The sequence below is a fragment of the Oncorhynchus masou genome, unplaced genomic scaffold (assembly GCF_036934945.1).
Source record: "Oncorhynchus masou masou isolate Uvic2021 unplaced genomic scaffold, UVic_Omas_1.1 unplaced_scaffold_5282, whole genome shotgun sequence".
In the NCBI taxonomy this organism is placed as follows: Eukaryota; Metazoa; Chordata; class Actinopteri; order Salmoniformes; family Salmonidae; genus Oncorhynchus; species Oncorhynchus masou.
Window position 1 is genome coordinate 1 of NW_027011690.1, and position 22,675 is coordinate 22,675.

The window sequence follows — 22,675 nt, forward strand, 5'->3', positions numbered from 1 at the left end:
CAGAACATGGCTACATGGCTACAGAACATGGCTACAGAACATGGCTACATGGCTACCGAACATGGCTACCTGCCTACAGCACATGGCTATATGGCTACAGAACATGGCTACATGGCTACCGAACATGGCTACCTGCCTACAGCACATGGCTATATGGCTACAGAACATGGATACATGGCAACAGAACATAGCTACAGAACATGGCTACAGAACATAGCTACAGCACATGGCTACATGGTTACAGCACATGGCTACAGCACATGGCTACAGAACATGGCTACATGGCTACATAACATGGCTATATGGCTACAGAACATGGCTACAGCATATGGCTACCGAACATGGCTACATGGCTACAGCACATGGCTATATGGCTACAGAACATGGCTACAGCATATGGCTACCGAACATGGCTACATGGCTACAGCACATAGCTATATGGCTACAGAACATGGCTATATGGCTACAGAACATGGCTACAGAACATGGCTACAGAACATGGCAACATGACTACAGAACATGGCTACAGAAAATGGCAACATGCTACAGAACATGGCAGCATGGCTACAGAACATGGCAACATGGCTACATGGCTACAGAACATGGCTACATGTTTACAGCACATGGCTATATGGCTACAGAACATGGCTACAGTATATGGCTACATGGCTACATGGCCACAGCACATGGCTACAGCACATGGCTACATGGCTACAGCACATGGCTACATGGCCACAGCACATGGCTACAGAACATGGCTACATGGCTACAGCACATGTGCCACTCCCTCCCTCCCTCCTCCTCCTCCTCCTCCTCCTCCTCCTCCTCCTCCTCCTCCTCCTCCTCCTCCACTCCTTCACTCGTCCTCCTCCTCCTCCTCTAACTTCCTCCCTCCTACTCCCCCTCCACTACATCCCTCCTCCTCCTCCTCCACTACATCCCTCCACCTCCTCCTCCTCCTCTCCCTGCCACCTCCTCCCCCTCCACTAACTCCCTCCCTCCTCCTCCTCTCCCTGCCACCTCCTCCCCCTCCACTACATCCCTCCTCCCCCTCCTCCACTACATCCCTCCACCTCCTCCTCCTCCTCTCCCTGCCACCTCCTCCTCCACTAACTCCCTCCCTCCTCCTCCTCCTCCTCCTCCTCCTCCTCCTCCTCCTCCTCCTCTCCCTGCCACCTCCCCCTCCACTCCCTCCCTCCCCTCCTCCCCCTCCACTCCCTCCCTCCTCCTCGTCCCCTCCACTACATCCCTCCTCCTCCTCCACTAACTCCCTTCCTCCTCCTCCTCTCCCTCCCACCTCCTCCCCCTCCACTCCCTCCCTCCCTTCTCCTCCTCCACCTCCTCTCCTCCACTCCCTCCCTCCTTCTCCTTCTCCACCTCCTCCCCACCTCCTCCCCTTCCACTCCCACTCAGCTTTCCTCACCACATCACTTCCCTCTAAACTCAGCTCCTTTCCTCACCACATCACTTCCCTCTACACTCAGCTCCTTTCCTCACCACATCACTTCCCTCTACACTCAGCTCCTTTCCTCACCACATCACTTCCCTCTACACTCAGCTCCTTTCCTCACCACATCACTTCCCTCTACACTCAGCTCCTTTCCTCACCACATCGCTTCCCTCTACACTCAGCTCCTTTCCTCACCACATGACTTCCCTCTACACTCAGCTCCTTTCCTCACCACATCATTTCCCTCTACACTTAGCTCCTTTCCTCACCACATCACTTCCCTCTACACTCAGCTCCTTTCGTGCTTCCTTTCCTCACCACCTCACTCTCCTCTACACTCAGCTCCTTTCCTCACCACATGACTTCCCTCTACACTCAGCTCCTTTCCTCACCACATCACTTCCCTCTAAACTCAGCTCCTTTCCTCACCACATCACTTCCCTCTATACTCAGCTCCTCTCCTCACCACATCACTTCCCTCTAAACTCAGCTCCTTTCCTCACCACATCACTTCCCTCTATACTCAGCTCCTCTCCTCACCACATCACTTCCCTCTACACTCAGCTCCTTTCGTGCTTCCTTTCCTCACCACCTCACTCTCCTCTACACTCAGCTCCTTTCCTCACCACATGACTTCCCTCTACACTCAGCTCCTTTCCTCACCACATCACTTCCCTCTAAACTCAGCTCCTTTCCTCACCACATCACTTCCCTCTATACTCAGCTCCTCTCCTCACCACATCCCTCTAAACTCAGCTCCTTTCCTCACCACATCACTTCCCTCTATACTCAGCTCCTTTCCTCACCACATGACTTCCCTCTATACTCAGCTCCTTTCCTCACCACCTCACTCTCCTCTACACTCAGCTCCTTTCCTGCTTACTTTCCTCACCACCTCACTCTCCTCTACAATCTGCTCCTTTCCTGCTTCCTTTCCTCACCACGCCACTTCCATCTCACAGTATAACTCACAGTATATATCACAGTATATATCACAGTATATATCACAGTATATCTCACAGTATATATCACAGTATATATCACAGTATATATCACAGTATATCTCACAGTATATATCACAGTATATCTCACAGTATATCTCACAGTATATCTCACAGTATATCTCACAGTATATCTCACAGTATATATCACAGTATATCTCACAGTATATATCACAGTATATCTCACAGTATATCTCACAGTATATATCACAGTTTATCTCACAGTATATCTCACAGTATATCTCACAGTATATCTCACAGTATATCTCACAGTATATCTCACAGTATATATCACAGTATATCTCACAGTATATATCACAGTATATCTCACAGTATATCTCACAGTATATCTCACAGTATATATCACAGTATATCTCACAGTATATATCACAGTATATCTCACAGTATATATCACAGTATATCTCACAGTATATCTCACAGTATATATCACAGTATATATCACAGTATATCTCACAGTATATCTCACAGTATATCTCACAGTATATATCACAGTATACATCACAGTATACATCACAGTATATATCACAGTATATCTCACAGTATATATCACAGTATATCTCACAGTATATATCACAGTATATCTCACAGTATATATCACAGTATATATCACAGTATATCTCACAGTATATCTCACAGTATATCTCACAGTATATCTCACAGTATATATCACAGTATATCTCACAGTATATATCACAGTATATCTCACAGTATATCTCACAGTATATATCACAGTATATCTCACAGTATATCTCACAGTATATCTCACAGTATATCTCACAGTATATCTCACAGTATATCTCACAGTATATCTCACAGTATATATCACAGTATATATCACAGTATATATCACAGTATATCTCACAGTATATCTCACAGTATATCTCACAGTATATATCACAGTATATCTCACAGTATATATCACAGTATATCTCACAGTATATATCACAGTATACCTGATAGTATATCTCACATTTTATCTGACAGTATTTCTCCTGCACTCCAACACAGCATCAGAGTCCCTGTTGAAATCCTTCCGCTACCTGCTGTGAGGCAAAGCTTCCTCTCCTTTCCCCTCTCTCTCTCTCTCTCTCTCTCTCTCTCTCTCTCTCAGCACCTACGTAAAACATCCTTCTAATCCCTAAAGCCCAGGAAAGCCTTAATCTAATTACAGACCGCTGCTTACGTTAAAGTAGAGTAGGTCCTACTCCTGCTAGTGTAGAGCACTGCTCTTACCACTGGCGGACATTATGGACACACTGCTCCATCTATCTAGCTCTGTGTGAAATAATGATAGCAATATTCTTATACATTCTCTCTCACACACACACAGTGCTTAATTTGTCATGCATAGAGCAATAAAATGCAATATAATGCAAATGAATTACTTAAAAATCATACAATGTGATTTTCTGGATTTTTGTTTTAGATTCCATCTCTCACAGTTGAAGTGTACCTATGATAAAAATGACAGACGTCTACATGCTTTGTAAGTAGGAAAACCTGCAAAATCAGCAGTGTATCAAATACTTGTTCTCCCGACTGTATCTCTCCTCCACAAACCTGGCCTAAGCTATCGGTGGATTCAAGACAAGGTCGTTTTTATTGATCTCAGTTTGTTAGTGGCAAAGTAGCCTGTCATTTTGATCATTTGTGAGGTATTAAAAACGATTCTGCACCTCTACTCTCCTGCTCTATGCCAGCACCTCTACTCTCCTGCTCTATGCCAGCACCTCTACTCTCCTGCTCTATGCCAGCACCTCTACTCTCCTGCTCTATGCCAGCACCTCTACTCTCCTGCTCTATGCCAGCACCTCTACTCTCCTGCTCTATGCCAGCACCTCTACTCTCCTGCTCTATGCCAGCACCTCTACTCTCCTGCTCTATGCCAGCACCTCTACTCTCCTGTCCTATGCCAGCACCTCTACTCTCCTGCTCTATGCCAGCACCTCTACTCTCCTGCTCTATGCCAGCACCTCTAACTCTCCTGCTCTATGCCAGCACCTCTACTCTCCTGCTCTATGCCAGCACCTCTACTCTCCTGCTCTATGCCAGCACCTCTACTCTCCTGCTCTATGCCAGCACCTCTACTCTCCTGCTCTATGCCAGCACCTCTACTCTCCTGCTCTATGCCAGCACCTCTACTCTCCTGCTCTATGCCAGCACCTCTACTCTCCTGCTCTATGCCAGCACCTCTACTCTCCTGTTCTATGCCAGCACCTCTACTCTCCTGCTCTATGCCAGCACCTCTAACTCTCCTGCTCTATGCCAGCACCTCTACTCTCCTGCTCTATGCCAGCACCACTACTCTCCTGCTTTATGCCCGCACCTCTACTCTCCTGCTCTATGCCAGCACCTCTACTCTCCTGCTCTATGCCAGCACGCCAAAGTAATGATAATGCATGCAATGCCCCTCCCGGCTAACTTTCAGTTCTGGCATCTCCCATTTTACAAATTAAGCATTGCTCTCTCTCTCTCTCTCTCTTTCACACACACGCACGCACGCACACACACACACACACACACACACACACACACACACACACACACACACACATGCAGAATTATTTTTTATCTTCAAATAGGAACTGTGAAATACCGAGAAATGTGTATTTTATTGCTCCTAAATGTGTTCAATTCATTCCAAAGCTTTCCAGGGATGGGTTATATCATTATTTCACTAATTAATAATGGGATGTTATTCGGTCCTTCCCTGGCCGTGGTTCAAACACGTCCTCCCTGGAGATATGTGGATTAACCGTGAGCAAAGATTAAGCAAATTGACTGAAGTAGCAGACCAAAATAGCCCAGGGAGACAGTGAGCAGCTTTTACCGCCTTGAGATACCAGGCGTGCTCTTCCGTTTGGCCAATTAAAACTCTATGAAAATGTGATAGAAGGTATGTTTTATTTACTTATAGTTTATTTAATTTCACATTACTGTTTTCATCCGTAAGCCTATGGATCTCTTGATTTGATGCAGAGTTTAGTAACCACTTCATGTGTATTGGTTGATTTGGTCAGAGGTGAGGTGTTGTTATGGATACAGAGGAACCACTTGATGTTGATTTGTTGATTTGGTCAGAGGTGAGGTGTTGTTATGGATACAGAGGAACCACTTGATGTTGATTTGTTCAGAGGTGAGGTGTTGTTATGGATACAGAGGAACCACTTGATGTGTATTGGTTGATTTGGTCAGAGGTGAGGTGTTGTTATGGATACAGAGGAACCACTTGATGTGTATTTGTTGATTTGGTCAGAGCTGAGGTGTTGTTATGGATACAGAGGAACCACTTGATGTTGATTTGGTCAGAGGTGAGGTGTTGTTATGGATACAGAGGAACCACTTGATGTTGATTTGGTCAGAGGTGAGGTGTTGTTATGGATACAGAGGAACCACTTGATGTTGATTTGGTCAGAGGTGAGGTGTTGTTATGGATACAGAGGAACCACTTGATGTTGATTTGGTCAGAGGTGAGGTGTTGTTATGGATACAGAGGAACCACTTGATGTTGATTTGTTCAGAGGTGAGGTGTTGTTATCGATACAGAGGAACCACTTGCTGTGTATTGGTTGATTTGGTCAGAGGTGAGGTGTTGTTATGGATACAGAGGAACCACTTGATGTTGATTTGTTCAGAGGTGAGGTGTTGTTATGGATACAGAGGAACCACTTGCTGTGTATTGGTTGATTTGGTCAGAGGTGAGGTGTTGTTATGGATACAGAGGAACCACTTGATGTTGATTTGGTCAGAGGTGAGGTGTTGTTATGGATACAGAGGAACCACTTGATGTGTATTGGTTGATTTGGTCAGAGGTGAGGTGTTGTTATGGATACAGAGGAACCACTTGATGTTGATTTGGTCAGAGGTGAGGTGTTGTTATGGATACAGAGGAACCACTTGATGTTGATTTGGTCAGAGGTGAGGTGTTGTTATGGATACAGAGGAACCACTTGATGTGTATTGGTTGATTTGGTCAGAGGTGAGGTGTTGTTATGGATACAGAGGAACCACTTGATGTTGATTTGGTCAGAGGTGAGGTGTTGTTATGGATACAGAGGAACCACTTGATGTGTATTTGTTGATTTGGTCAGAGGTGAGGTGTTGTTATGGATACAGAGGAACCACTTGATGTTGATTTGATCAGAGGTGAGGTGTCGTTATGGATACAGAGGAACCACTTGATGTTGATTTGGTCAGAGGTGAGGTGTTGTTATGGATACAGAGGAACCACTTGCTGTGTATTGGTTGATTTAGTCAGAGGTGAGGTGTTGTTATGGATACAGAGGAACCACTTGATGTTGATTTGGTCAGAGGTGTGGTGTTGTTATGGATACAGAGGAACCACTTGATGTTGATTTGATCAGAGGTGAGGTGTTGTTATGGATACAGAGGAACCACTTGATGTTGATTTGGTCAGAGGTGAGGTGTTGTTATGGATACAAAGGAACCACTTGATGTTGATTTGGTCAGAGGTGAGGTGTTGTTATGGATACAGAGGAACCACTTGATGTGTATTGGTTGATTTGGTCAGAGGTGAGGTGTTGTTATGGATACAGAGGAACCACTTGATGTGTATTGGTTGATTTGGTCAGAGGTGAGGTGTTGTTATGGATACAGAGGAACCACTTCATGTGTATTGGTTGATTTGGTCAGAGGTGAGGTGTTGTTATGGATACAGAGGAACCACTTGATGTTGATTTGGTCAGAGGTGAGGTGTTGTTATGGATACAGAGGAACCACTTGATGTTGATTTGGTCAGAGGTGAGGTGTTGTTATGGATACAGAGGAACCACTTGCTGTGTATTGGTTGATTTGGTCAGAGGTGAGGTGTTGTTATGGATACAGAGGAACCACTTGATGTTGATTTGGTCAGAGGTGAGGTGTTGTTATGGATACAGAGGAACCACTTGATGTTGATTTGATCAGAGGTGAGGTGTTGTTATGGATACAGAGGAACCACTTGATGTTGATTTGGTCAGAGGTGAGGTGTTGTTATGGATACAAAGGAACCACTTGATGTTGATTTGGTCAGAGGTGAGGTGTTGTTATGGATACAGAGGAACCACTTGATGTGTATTGGTTGATTTGGTCAGAGGTGAGGTGTTGTTATGGATACAGAGGAACCACTTGATGTGTATTGGTTGATTTGGTCAGAGGTGAGGTGTTGTTATGGATACAGAGGAACCACTTGATGTGTATTGGTTGATTTGGTCAGAGGTGAGGTGTTGTTATGGATACAGAGGAACCATTTGATGTTGATTTGGTCAGAGGTGAGGTGTTGTTATGGATACAGAGGAACCACTTGATGTTGATTTGGTCAGAGGTGAGGTGTCGTTATGGATACAGAGGCTACATTGTATTCGTTGTAATTGCAAGTTAACCTGGTGATTCTATAGATTTTCAATCTTCATAACCAGCCAGGTGTTATTGTAGGCCTATTGAAACAGAGATTGTGTTTAGTCTTGTTGATCATTATAACTAGTCAGGTGTTATTGTAGGGATTGGTGTCCCTATACCGGGACGGTTGTTGCTCAATATGTGAAAATGTGATTAGAAAACGTTGTATACAGCAGCCATGTCTTTAATGGGCAGAAAGTTTCAATTCTTGTTAATCTAACTGCAGTGTTCAATTTACAGTAGCGATTATGGAAAAAAACACCATGCTATTGTTTAAGGATAGTGCACAACAACAGACAACGTATCACGGCAACTGGTTTGATACATTCACCTCTGAAGGTAAATAATACATTCAGTAATCTTGCTCTGATTTGTCATCCTGGGGCCGCAGAGATAAAATGTAGTGTAGTTTTGTTTGAAAAAAATCTATTTTTATATTTCTGGGAGTGTGTAAACTTAAATGTTTTATTACCATTGCATTTTTGTATGTTCTCATGAAAATGTATATATTGACCAATGTGGCACATTTGGGCAAACTCCTGGCAGACTTGATACAAAATGTTGTGTAGTGATGTAATTCTTCACTGGATCAGCCTGAAACTTTGCACACACACTGCTGCCATCTTGTGGACAACATCTAAATTACACCTAAAATCCTATCTGAATGAATGGCCTTTCTCTTGTATTTATTTCACAGTAAATATATAGATATTTTTTAAATAGAAAACGCATGGTTTTTTGTTTGTATTATCGTTTTACATGTCCACAAACTTCAAAGTGTTTCCTTTAAATGTTATCAAGAATATACATATGCTTGCTTCAGGTCCTGAGCTACAGGCAGTTAGACTTGGTATGTCATTTTAGGAGAAAATGTTTTTAAAAATCCTGAAGAGGTTGGGCGGAGATTGTGTTTAGACTTTGATACGGTGTCAGTTCCTTTGTTATTCATTTTGGGAAATATTTTTTTGTATTGGCTGCACTCATATAAGTAAATATGAGATGTATAAAAGGATTTGGTAAATCAAATCAAATCTAATTTTATTTGTCACATACACATGGTTAGCCGATCTTAATGCGAGTGTAGCGAAATGCTTGTGCTTCTAGTTCCGACCGTGCAGTAATATCTAACAAGTATTCTAACAATTTCACAACTACTACCTTTTAAACACAAGTGTAAAGGAATTAATAAGAATATGTACATATAAATATATGGATGAGCGATGGCCTAACGGCATAGACAAGATGCAGTAGATGGTATAGAGTACAGTATATACATATGAGATGAGTAATGTAGGGTGTGTAAACATTATATAAACTGGCATTGTTTAAAGTGGTTAGTGATATATTTATTACATCCAATTTTTAATTATTAAAGTGGCTAGAGATGAGTCAGTATGTTGGCAGCAGCCACTCAATGTTAGTGATGGCTGTTTAACAGTCTGATGGCCTTGAGATAGAAGCTGTTTTTCAGTCTCTCGGTCCCAGCTTTGATGCACCTGTACTGACCTCGCCTTCTGGATGATAGCGGGGTGAACAGGCAGTGGCTCAGGTAATTCAAATCAAATCAAATTTATTTATATAGCCCTTCTTACATCAGCTGATATCTCAAAGTGCTGTACAGAAACCCAGCCTAAAACCCCAAACAGCAAGCAATGCAGGTGTAGAAGCACGGTGGTTAGGAAAAACTCCCTAGAAAGGCCAAAACCTAGGAAGAAACCTAGAGAGGAACCAGGCTATGAGGGATGGCCAGTCCTCTTCTGGCTGTGCCGGGTGGAGATTATAACAGACCATGGCCAGGATGTTCAAATGTTCATAAATGACCAGCAGGGTCAAATAATAATAATCACAGTAGTTGTCGAGGGTGCAACAGGTCAGCACCTCAGGAGTAAATGTCAGTTGGCTTTTCATAGCCGATCATTAAGAGTATCTCCACCACTCCTGCTGTCTCTAGAGAGTTGAAAACAGCATGTCTGGGACAGGTAGCACGTCCGGTGAACAGGTCAGAATTCCATAGCCGCAGGCAGAACAGTTGAAACTGGAGCAGCAGCACAGCCAGGTGGACTGGGGACAGCAAGGAGTCATCATGCCAGGTAGTCCTGCGGCATGGTCCTAGGGCTCAGGTCCTCCGAGAGAGAGAAAGAAAGAGAGAAAGAGAGAATTAGAGAGAGCATACTTAAATTCACACAGGACACCGGATAAGACAGGAGAAGTGCTCCAGATATAACAGACTGACCCTAGCCCCCCGACACATAAACTACTGCAGCATAAATACTGGAGGCTGAGACAGGAGGGGTCAGGAGACACTGTGGCCCCATCCAATGATACCCCCAGACAGGGCAAAACAGGCAGGATATAACCCCACCCACTTTGCCAAAGCACAGACCCCACACCACTAGAGGGATATCTTGTTAAATTGTTGTTGTCCTTGATGATCTTTTTGACCTTCCTGTGACATCGGGTGGTGTAGGTGTCCTGGAGGGCAGGTAGTTTGCCCCTGGTGATGCGTTGTGCAGACCTCACTACCCTCTGGAGAGCCTTACGGTTGTGGGCGGAGCAGTTGCCATACCAGGCGGTGATACAGCCCGACAGGATGCGCTCGATTGTGCATCTGTAAAGGTTTGTGAGTGTTTTTGGTTACAGGCCAAATTTCTTCAGCCCCCTGAGGTAAAGGAGGCACTGCTGCGCCTTCTTCACAATGCTGTCTGTGTCGGTGGACCATTTCAGTTTGTCCGTAATGCTCCCTCTGCTGTTTCCTGAAGTCCACGATCATCTCCTTTGTTTTGTTGACATTGAGTGTGAGGTTATTTTCCTGACACCACACTCCGAGGGCCCTCACCTCCTCCCTGTAGGCCGTCTCGTCGTTATTGGTAATCAAGGCTACCATTGTAGTGTCGTCTGCAAACTTGATGATTGAGTTGGAGGTGTGCATGGCCACGCAGTCATGGGTGAACAGGGAGTACAGGAGAGGGCTGGCCCCTTGTGGGGCCCCAGTTTTGAGGATCAGCGGGGTGGAGATGTTTTTTCCTACCCTCACCACCTGGGGGTGGCCCGTCAGGAAGTCCAGGACCCAGTTTCACAGAGCAGGGTCGAGACCCAGCTTAATGACAAGTTTGGAGGGTACTATGGTGTTACATGCTGAGCTGTAGTCGATGAACAGCATTCTTACATAGGTATTCCTCTTGTCCAGATGGGTTAGGGCAGTGTGCAGTGTGATTCGGATTGTGTCGCGTGTGGACCTATTGGGGCGGTAAGCAAATTGGAGTGGGTCTAGGGTGTCAGGTAGGGTGGAGGTGATATGGTCCTTGACTAGTCTCTCAAAGCACTTCATGATGACGGAAGTGAGTGCTACGGGACGATAGTCATTTACTTTAGTTACCTTAGCTTTCTTGGGAAAAGGAACAATGGTGGCGCTCTTGAAGCATGTAGGAACAGCAGACTGGGATAAGGATTGATTGAATATGTCCGTAAACACACCAGCCAGTCTGCGCATGTTCTGAGGATGCGGCAAAGGATGCCGCCTGGGCCGGCAGCCTTGCGAGGTTTAACATGTTTAAATGTTTTACTCACATTGGCTGCAGTGAAGGAGAGCCCGCAGGTTTTGGTAGTGGGCCGTGTCGGTGGCACTGTATTGTCCTCAAAGTGAGCAAAGAAGTTGTTTCGTTTGTCTGGGAGCAAGACATTGTGGTCCGCAACGGGGCTGGTTTTTTTTTGTAGTCCGTGATTGACTGTAGACCCTGCACATACCTCTTGTGTCTGAGCTGTTGAATTGCGACTCTACTTTGTCTCTATACTTGTTTGATTGCACTGCGGAGGGAATAGCTACACTGTTTGTATTCGGTCATGTTTCCGGTCACCTTGCCCTGATTAAAAGCTGTGGTTCGCACTTTCAGTTTTGCGCGAATGCTGCCATAAATCCACGGTTTCTGGTTGGGGAAGGTTTTAATAGTCGCTGTGGGTACAGCATCACCGATGCACTTGCTAATAAACTCGCTCACCAAATCAGTGTATTCATCAATATAAAAGTTATTGTCCGACGCTATGCGGAACATATCCCAGTCCAGGTGATTGAAGCAATCTTGAAGCGTGGAATCCGATTGGTCGGACCAACATTGAACAAACCTGAGCACGGGCGTTACCTGTTTTAGTTTCTGTCTATAGGCTGGAACAACAAAATGGTGTCGTGGTCAAATCTTACGAAAGGGGGGCGGCGGAGGGCTTTGTATGCATTGCGGAAGTTAGAATAACAATGATCCATTCGATATGCTGATAGAATTTAGGGAGTCTTGTTTTCAGATTAGCCTTGTTAAAATCCCCAGCTACAATAAATGCAGCCTCAGGATATGTGCTTTCCAGTTTACATAGAGTCCAATGAAGTTATTTCAGGGCCGTCGATGTGTCTGCTTCGGGGGATATTGTAACGGTTTTCTATATGTGAAGCAGAGTCAGACCAAAATGCGTGGCTATTGTGATTCATATTTTAATGAAACAAGGAAAAACACGAATCAATACGAAAACAACAAACGTAACACGAAAACCGAAACAGCCTATACTTGTGCAAACTAACACACGACAGAAACAAGGACATAAGGACAATCACCCACCAAACACTCAAAGAATATGGCTGCCTAAATATGGTTCCCAATCAGAGACAACGATAAACACCTGCCTCTGATTGAGAACCACTTCAGACAGCCATAGACTAACCTAGAACACCCCACTAAGCTACAATCCCAATACCTGTGAAAAAACCCCAAGACAAAACACACCACGTACAAAAACCCATGTCACACCCTGGCCTGACTAAATAGATAAAGAAAACACAAAATACTAAGACCAGGGCGTGACAGATATACACGACTGTGATTATGATTGAAGAGAATTCTCTTGGTAGATAATGCGGTCGGCATTTGATTGAAGGAATTCTAGGTCAGGTGAACAGAAGGACTTGTGTTCCTGTATGTTGTTATGATCACACCACGTCTCATTAATCATAAGGCATACACCCCCGCCCTTCTTCTTACCAGAGAGATGTTTGTTTCTGTCGGCGCGATGGGTGAAGAAACCAGGTGGCTGTGCCGACTCTGATGACGTATCCCGAGTGAGCCATGTTTCCGTGAAACAAAGAACATTACAATCTCTGATGTCTCTCTGGAATGCAATCCTTGCTCGGATTTCATCTACCTTTTTGTCATGAGACTAGACATTGGCGAGTAGTATACTCGGGATGTGCCCGTCTACGGAGCCTGACCAGAAGACCGCTCCATCTGCCCCTTCTGCGGCGCCGTTGTTTTAGGTTGCCGGTTGGGATCCGATCCATTGTCCTGGGTGGTGGACAAAACAGAGAATCCGCTTTGGGAAAGTCGTGTTCTTGGTCGTAATGTTTGTGAGTTGAAGTTGCTCTTATATCCAATAGTTCTTCCCGGCTGTATGTAATAAGACTTAGGATGTCCTGTCCTATACTTAAGATTTCCTGGGATAAGAAATAATACATAAAAAAACAAAATACTGCATAGTTTCCTAGACGCAAAGCGGCCGTCTCTGTCGGTGCCGGAAGCAAATGAACCGTGTTTGATTGAACAGTTTACCTAATTGCTCCTCCAGAGCGTCTGTTATATGTAAATGTTCTGTTATGTTTCCAGAACCATGTAGTCTTTTTTTAGCCTAGCCTAGCCTAGACTACAGGCCAACTAACCTACTCAGAGGCAAGTTCATCACATACGTTCTAATGCAATTATGTTTTGTCTATCATGGGCATTTCCTGTTGCTAATAATGTAACGACTAATGAAATAACTGCTACATAAGCAGTGTATAGTGTCAATAAATCCTATTTATTCACTAGCCAACTGATATAAACTCTGATTTTTGTAAATCATTTCTGATGCTGGAAGTACCATAGCAGCAGCACAGGCTACTGATGAGATGACTGGTTTGGTCTGGTTAATTACCAGCACAGGTTACTGATGAGAAGACTGGTTTGGTCTGGTTAATTACCAGCACAGGTTACTGATGAGAAGACTGGTTTGGTCTGGTTAATTACCAGCACAGGTTACTGATGAGAAGACTGGTTTGGTCTGGTTAATTACCAGCACAGGTTACTGATGAGAAGACTGGTTTGGTCTGGTTAATTACCAGCACAGGTTACTGATGAGAAGACTGGTTTGGTCTGGTTAATTACCAGCACAGGTTACTGATGAGAAGACTGGTTTGGTCTGGTTAATTACCAGCACAGGTTACTGATGAGAAGACTGGTTTGGTCTGGTTAATTACCAGCACAGGTTACTGATGAGAAGACTGGTTTGGTCTGGTTAATTACCAGCACAGGTTACTGATGAGAAGACTGGTTTGGTCTAGTTAATTACCAGCACAGGTTACTGATGAGAAGACTGGTTTGGTCTGGTTAATTACCAGCACAGGTTACTGATGAGAAGACTGGTTTGGTCTGGTTAATTACCAGCACAGGTTACTGATGAGAAGACTGGTTTGGTCTGGTTAATTACCAGCACAGGTAACTGATGAGAAGACTGGTTTGGTCTGGTTAATTACCAGCACAGGTTACTGATGAGAAGACTGGTTTGGTCTGGTTAATTACCAGCACAGGTTACTGATGAGAAGACTGGTTTGGTCTGGTTAATTACCAGCACAGGTTACTGATGAGAAGACTGGTTTGGTCTGGTTAATTACCAGCACAGGTTACTGATGAGAAGACTGGTTTGGTCTGGTTAATTACCAGCACAGGTAACTGATGAGAAGACTGGTTTGGTCTGGTTAATTACCAGCACAGGTAACTGATGAGAAGACACTGGTTTGTTCTGGTTTATTAGCAGCACAGGCTTCTGATGAGAAGACACTGGTTTGTTCTGGTTTATTAGCAGCACAGGCTACTGATGAGAAGACACTGGTTTGTTCTGGTTTATTAGCAGCACAGGCTTCTGATGAGAAGACACTGGTTTGTTCTGGTTTATAAGCAGCACAGGCTACTGATGAGAAGACACTGGTTTGTTCTGGTTTATTAGCAGCACAGGCTTCTGATGAGAAGACACTGGTTTGTTCTGGTTTATTAGCAGCACAGGCTTGATATGAAATGATTCTGGTTTGTTCAGGCTGAGACTGGCTTACTGGGGCTCTTTCATGCCGTCCCTAGGAGGGGTGCGTCACTTGAGTGGGTTGAGTCACTGATGTGATCTTCCTGTCTGGGTTGTCGTCCCCCCCACTGGGTTGTGCCGTGGCAGAGATCTTTGTGGGCTATACTCGGCCTTGTCTCAGGATGGTAAGTTGGTGTTGAAGATATCCCTCTCGTGGTGTTGGGGCTGTGCTTTGGCAAAGTGGGTTGGGCTATATCCTTCCTGTTTGGCCATGTCCGGGGGTATCATCGGATGGGGCCACAGTGTCTCTTGACCCCTCCTGTCTCAGCCTCCAGTATTTATGCTGCAGTAGTTTATGTGTCAGGGTGCTAGGGTCAGTTTGTTATATCTGGAGTACTTCTCCTGTCTTATCTGGTGTCCTGTGTGAATTTAAGTATGCTCTCTCTAATTCTCTCTTTCTCTCTTTCTTTCTCTCTCTCGGAGAACCTGAGCCCTAGGACCATGCCTCAGAACTACCTGGCATGAGGACTCATTTCTGTCCCCAGTTCACCTGGCCGTGCTGCTGCTCCAGGTTCAACTGTTCTACCTAAGGCTATGGAATCCTGACCTGTTCACCGGACGTGCTACCTGTCCCAGACCTGCTGTTTTCAACTCTCTAGAGACAGCAGGAGTGGTGGAGATACTCTTAATGATCGGCTATGAAAAGCCAACTGACATTTACTCCTGAGGTGCTGACTTGCTGCACCCTCGACAACTACTGTGATTATTATTAATTGACCATTCTTGTCATTTATGAACATTTGAACATCTTGGCCATGTTCTGTTATAATCTCCACCCGGCACAGGCAGTAGAGGACTGGCCACCCTCATAGCCTGGTTCCTCTCTAGGTTTCTTCCTAGGTTTGGCCTTTCTAGGGAGTCTTTCCTAACCACCGTGCTTCTACACCTGCATTGCTTGCTGTTTGGGGTTTTAGGCTGGGTTTCTGTACAGCACTTTGAGATATCAGCTGCTGTATGAATGGCTATATAAATACATTTGATTTGATTTGGTTAATTAGCAGCACAGGGTACCGATGAGAAGAGGCTGGTTGTTCTGGTTGATTAGCATCACAGGGTACCGATGAGAAGAGGCTGGTTGTTCTGGTTGATTAGCATCACAGGGTACCGATGAGAAGAGGCTGGTTGTTCTGGTTGATTAGCATCACAGGGTACCGATGAGAAGAGGCTGGTTGTTCTGGTTGATTAGCATCACAGGGTACCGATGAGAAGAGGCTGGTTGTTCTGGTTGATTAGCATCACAGGGTACCGATGAGAAGAGGCTGGTTGTTCTGGTTGATTAGCAGCACAGGCTACTTATGGGAAGACCATGGTTTGTTCTGGTTTATTAGCAGCATTGGCTACTGATTAGAAGAGTCTGGTTGTTGTGTTTTTTTGTTGCAGCATAATGCTCTCTCTCCAGCCTGGCAGACTGTTGATGTTTTGAAACAACAGTTTATATGTACTTTCACTCCAGTCAGTCACACCACACTTATTCTAGTGTACAATTGGCAACTGGATTGATTCTTTGAATTACAGGAATTCTTTACTCTTCATTTTCCCTCCACAATCATATGTTCACATGCACACACACACTCACATCATAGTTCATAGTCTCTCCCTCTCTCTCTCTATTTCTCTCTCTCTATTTCTCTCTCTCTTTTCTCTGTCTCTCTCTCTCTTTCCCGTCTCTCTTTCTCTCTCTATCTCTCTTTTGCTCTCTTTCTTTCTTTCTTTCTTTCTTTCTTTCTTTCTTTCTTTCTTTCTTTCTTTCTTTCTTTCTTTCTTTCTTTCTTTCTTTCTTTATTTCTCTCGCCTGTTTCACTCTCCTTCTCTCTCTTACTCTCTTTCTATCTCCCCTCTCTCTCTGATGTCTCTCTCTCCTTATATCTCTCTCCCTGTCTCTCTTGCCTTATATCTCTCTCCCCGTCCTTCTCTCTCTTTCTCGCTCACTCTTTCTGTCTCTTACTCTATATCTCTCTCCTCTCTCTCTCTCTCCCCCTGTCTCTCTCTCCCTTGTGTCTCTCTCCCTATATCTCTTTCCATCTCTCTCTCTCCCCTGTCTCTCTCTCCCTTGTGTCTCTCTCCCTGTCTCTCTCTCCTCTCTCTCTCCCGTCTCTCTCTCCCTTGTGTCTCTCTCCCTGTCTCTCTCTCCCCTGTCTCTCTCTCCCTATATCTCTCGCCCCTGTCGATCTCTCCCTATATCTCTCTCTTCTGTCTCTCTCTCCCCCTGTCGATCTCTCCCTATATCTCTCCCTATATCTCTCTCCCCTGTCTCTCTCTCCCTATGTCTCTCTCCCTGTCTCTTTTCATCAGCTGCCGTGCTCCATTATGAGTTCCACTCCTCTGCATGAGCAAGAGGCCCAGGTCCTTCAGCAGGGTGGCGGTCAGGGTGGGGAGGTGGTACCCTCAGGCAGTGTAGCCTCCCGCCCCCCTCAGCCCCACTCAGACCCCCAGGCCTCCAGACGTGTCTGCTTCTATAAGAGTGGAGACCCCCAGTTCGGAGGCCACCGGATGGTCATCAATGCCAGGACCTTCAAGACCTTCGATGCCCTCCTGGATGCCCTGTCTAAGAAGGTGATTAGATTATTGATTATAGATTGATTGATTGTTTTGATTTATATTAGATATAATGTATCATCTGTTGTTTACAGAAAATGACATTGCATCTGACATGATTTGGAACTCCAACCCCTCCCCTTCCTGTGTCTTGTACATACAGTCCCCCCATGTAGTCAACACATATAACACATTCCCATGTCTCCATGTCCAAGGTCCCCCTGCCGTTCGGGGTCCGCACCATCACCACCCCCCGTGGCTCCCACCCTGTCCGGGGTCTGGAAGAGCTGCAGAATGGGGGCTCCTATGTCTGCTCGGACCAGCGGAAGGTGAAGCCCCTCAACCTGGACGTGGCTAACCGCCGCCAGCCACCCTGGAACACCACCACCCGGCCCGTCAGCGGGGGTCGGAGGGCGCAGCGAGGGAGTCGTGGTGTCCCCGGGGAAATCAACCGGCCGGCAGACAGCAGGATCAGGACCCCTAAAAGGCTGATAGTATTTAAGAATAGAGACCCCAGTGTGAGGAGGACTGTAGTTCTGCAGAGAAGAACGGCTCCAACCTATGATGCTCTACTGGACTACCTGTCAGTCATCATGCAGTTCCCTGTACTGAAGCTGTACACACCAGATGGCAGCAGGGTAGGTCATCATGTAGTTCCCTGTACTGTACTCACCAGACGGCAGCAGGGTAGGTCATCATGTAGTTCCCTGTACTGTACACACCAGATGGCAGCAGGGTAGGTCATCATGTAGTTCCCTGTACTGTACTCACCAGATGGCAGCAGGGTAGGTCATCATGTAGTTCCCTGTACTGTACTCACCAGATGGCAGCAGGGTAGGTCATCATGTAGTTCACTGTACTGTACTCACCAGATGGCAGCAGGGTAGGTCATCATGTAGTTCCCTGTACTGTACTCACCAGATGGCAGCAGGGTAGGTCATCATGTAGTTCCCTGTACTGTACTCACCAGATGGCAGCAGGGTAAGTCATCATGTAGTTCCCTGTACTGTACACACCAGATGGCAGCAGGGTAGGTCATCATGTAGTTCCCTGTACTGTACACACCAGATGGCAGCAGGGTAGGTCATCATGTAGTTCCCTGTACTGTACTCACCAGATGGCAGCAGGGTAGGTCATCATGTAGTTCCCTGTACTGTACTCACCAGATGGCAGCAGGGTAGGTCATCATGTAGTTCCCTGTACTGTACACACCAGATGGCAGCAGGGTAGGTCATCATGTAGTTCCCTGTACTGTACTCACCAGATGGCAGCAGGGTAGGTCATCATGTAGTTCCCTGTACTGTACTCACCAGATGGCAGCAGGGTAGGTCGTCATGGAAAGGGAGGACCTGATCCTGGATCTGTAAATCATATTCTGTGACTCTTTGCGAATATGGGTATCTGTTTCAATGTTATTTACATAGTTACTGACTAAAGAACAACATGTTAGTTACTGACTAAAGAACAACATGTTAGTTACTGACTAAAGAACAACATGTTGGTTACTGACTAAAGAACAACATGTTGGTTACTGACTAAAGAACAACATGTTAGTTACTGACTAAAGAACAACATGTTAGTTACTGACTAAAGAACAACATGTTAGTTACTGACTAAAGAACAACATGTTGGTTACTGACTAAAGAACAACATTTTAGTTTCTGACTAAAGAACAACATGTTGGTTACTGACTAAAGAACAACATGTTAGTTACTGACTAAAGAACAACATGTTAGTTACTGACTAAAGAATTAAAGAACATCATGTTAGCTACTGACTAAAGAACAACATGTTAGTTACTGACTAAAGAACAACGTGTTAGTTACTGACTAAATAACAACGTGTTAGTTACTGACTAAAGAACAACATGTTAGTTACTGACTAAAGAACAACATGTTGGTTACTGACTAAAGAACAACATGTTGGTTACTGACTAAAGAACAACATGTTAGTTACTGACTAAAGAACAACATGTTGGTTACTGACTAAAGAACAACATGTTGGTTACTGACTAAAGAACAACATGTTAGTTACTAACTAAAGAACAACATGTTAGTTACTGACTAAAGAACAACATGTTAGTTACTGACTAAAGAACAACATGTTAGTTACTGACTAAAGAACAACATGCTAGTTACTGACTAAAGAACAACATGTTAGTTACTGACTAAAGAACAACATGTTAGTTACTGACTAAAGAACAACATGCTAGTTACTGACTAAAGAACAACATGTTAGTTACTGACTAAAGAACAACATGTTAGTTACTGACTAAATAACAACATGTTAGTTTTTGACTAAAGAACAACATGTTGGTTACTGACTAAAGAACAACATTTTAGTTTCTGACTAAAGAACAACATGTTGGTTACTGACTAAAGAACAACATGTTGGTTACTGACTAAAGAACAACATGTTAGTTACTGACTAAAGAACAACATGTTAGTTACTGACTAAAGAACAACATGTTAGTTACTGACTAAAGAACAACATGTTGGTTACTGACTAAAGAACAACATGTTGGTTACTGACTAAAGAACAACATGTTAGTTACTGACTAAAGAACAACATGTTAGTTACTGACTAAAGAACAACATGTTAGTTACTGACTAAAGAACAACATGCTAGTTACTGACTAAAGAACAACATGTTAGTTACTGACTAAAAGAACAACATGTTAGTTACTGACTAAAGAACAACATGCTAGTTACTGACTAAAGAACAACATGTTAGTTACTGACTAAAGAACAACATGTTAGTTACTGACTAAATAACAACATGTTAGTTTTTGACTAAAGAACAACATGTTGGTTACTGACTAAAGAACAACATTTTAGTTTCTGACTAAAGAACAACATGTTGGTTACTGACTAAAGAACAACATGTTAGTTACTGACTAAAGAACAACATGTTAGTTACTGACTAAAGAATTAAAGAACATCATGTTAGCTACTGACTAAAGAACAACATGTTAGTTACTGACTAAAGAACAACGTGTTAGTTACTGACTAAATAACAACGTGTTAGTTACTGACTAAAGAACAACATGTTAGTTACTGACTAAAGAACAACATGTTAGTTACTGACTAAAGAACAACATGTTAGTTACTGACTAAAGAATTAAAGAACATCATGTTAGCTACTGACTAAAGAACAACATGTTAGTTACTGACTAAAGAACAACGTGTTAGTTACTGACTAAATAACAACATGTTAGTTACTGACTAAAGATCAACATGTCCATTACTGACTAAAGAACATGGAAGCCATCAACGGACCCCTCCATCCCCTTCTGCAATGTTAGGGTTTCTATAGGACTACAACAGTGGATTGCTTTTGGCCAGTCTGATTAATGAACCTTATGTGGATCCGGCCAGTCTGATTAATGAACCTTATGTGGTTCCGGCCAGTCTGATTAATGAACCTTATGTGGTTCCGGCCAGTCTGATTAATGAACCTTATGTGGTTCGGCCAGTCTGATTAATGAACCTTATGAGGTTCGGCCAGTCTGATTAATGAACCTTATGTGTTTCCGGCCAGTCTGATTAATGAACCTTGTGTGCTTCCTGCCAGTCTGATTAATGAACCTTATGTGGTTCCGGCCAGTCTGATTAATGAACCTTATGTGGTTCCGGCCAGTCTGATTAATGAACCTTATGTGGTTCCGGCCAGTCTGATTAATGAACCTTATGTGGTTCCGGCCAGTCTGATTAATGAACCTTATGTGGTTCCGGCCAGTCTGATTAATGAACCTTATGTGTTTCCGCCAGTCTGATTAATGAACCTTATGTGGTTCCGGCCAGTCTGATTAATGAACCTTATGTGGTTCCGGCCAGTCTGATTAATGAACCTTATGTGGTTCGGCCAGTCTGATTAATGAACCTTATGTGGTTCGGCCAGTCTGATTAATGAACCTTATGTGGTTCCGGCCAGTCTGATTAATGAACCTTATGAGGTTCGCCAGTCTGATTAATGAACCTTATGTGGTTCGGCCAGTCTGATTAATGAACCTTGTGGTTCGCCAGTCTGATTAATGAACCTTATGTGGTTCCGGCCAGTCTGATTAATGAACCTTATGTGGTTCCGGCCAGTCTGATTAATGAACCTTATGAGGTTCCGGCCAAATGTAGTACACTCCACAGAGAAACGGCTGCAATTTTGGACTCACCCATAGAGATTGATAGAGGCCTCCAGTGGCCAAAAGGCTGTCCTAGCATTTTTATTTATTTTTTATTTTAATTTTACCTTTATTTAACCAGGCAAGTCAGTTAAGAACAAATTCTTATTTTCAATGACGGGAACAGTGGGTTAACTGCCTGTTCAAGGGCAGAATGACAGATTTGTACCTTGTCAGCTTGGTTGTTTGAAATAGCAACCTTCCGGTTGCTAGTCCAACGCTCTAACCAGTAGGCTACCCTGCTACCCCCTCTCATTGGGGGATTCCAATTTCATTTGCTGATCCCTCCTGGTGACCGTTTCATCAGGAGGGATCATCCAATCGTGATGAAGAAAATGTACTACTTTAAAATGGAGATAGCTTGGGCATAGCCATTGAGGCTATCACAGATGCTATAATGGCATAGATACAAAGATGAGTCCTCTATCTATCTCTATGTATGCACCCTATCTCTAGGACTGATCAGAGTCACCCCAGGGCACCCTGATTACGTACTATCAAGCCTTCTGCCCCCTACTGGGAATTAACAGAATAATCTGTCTGCCGTCCATCTGCCATCAGGATGACGTACCTGTTCTGGCCCAGAGTCAGGGATTCATTCCTCTTAATTATCTTTGATTAATCCAGAGTTGATGGGAGCAGCAGATCAAAGTGGTTAATGGTTTCCTTCTGGATGTTCTTTGAGATGAGAGGGAGATCAGGGGTCATATGTATCAAGTATCTCAGGGTAGGAGTGGGATTTAGGATCAGTTTTGTGTTTTAGATATAATGATATGGACAGGAGAGACCCGATATATATATATATATATATATATAGGCTTCTAATGTTAACATGCATGAAACCAAGGCTATTACGGTTACAGAAGTCATCAAAAAGAGAGCGCCTGGGGAATAGGAGTGGAGCTAGGCACTGCAGGGCCTGGATTCACCTCTACATCGCCAGAGGAACAG

At 44.2% G+C, this 22,675-nt stretch overlaps 1 protein-coding gene across 1 annotated transcript; it reads left to right on the forward strand.

Annotated features, from left to right (window-relative positions):
- Positions 1–17,319: 17,319 nt before the first annotated feature.
- LOC135535891 (oxygen-regulated protein 1-like) lies at positions 17,320–18,185 on the forward strand (the record flags this gene model as incomplete). The annotated part of the gene is made up of 2 exons (XM_064962302.1): positions 17,320–17,565; positions 17,763–18,185. Coding segments are annotated over exons 1-2 (669 nt in total), but the record flags the coding sequence as incomplete, so codon positions are not given.
- Between the last annotated feature and the right edge of the window lie 4,490 nt (positions 18,186–22,675).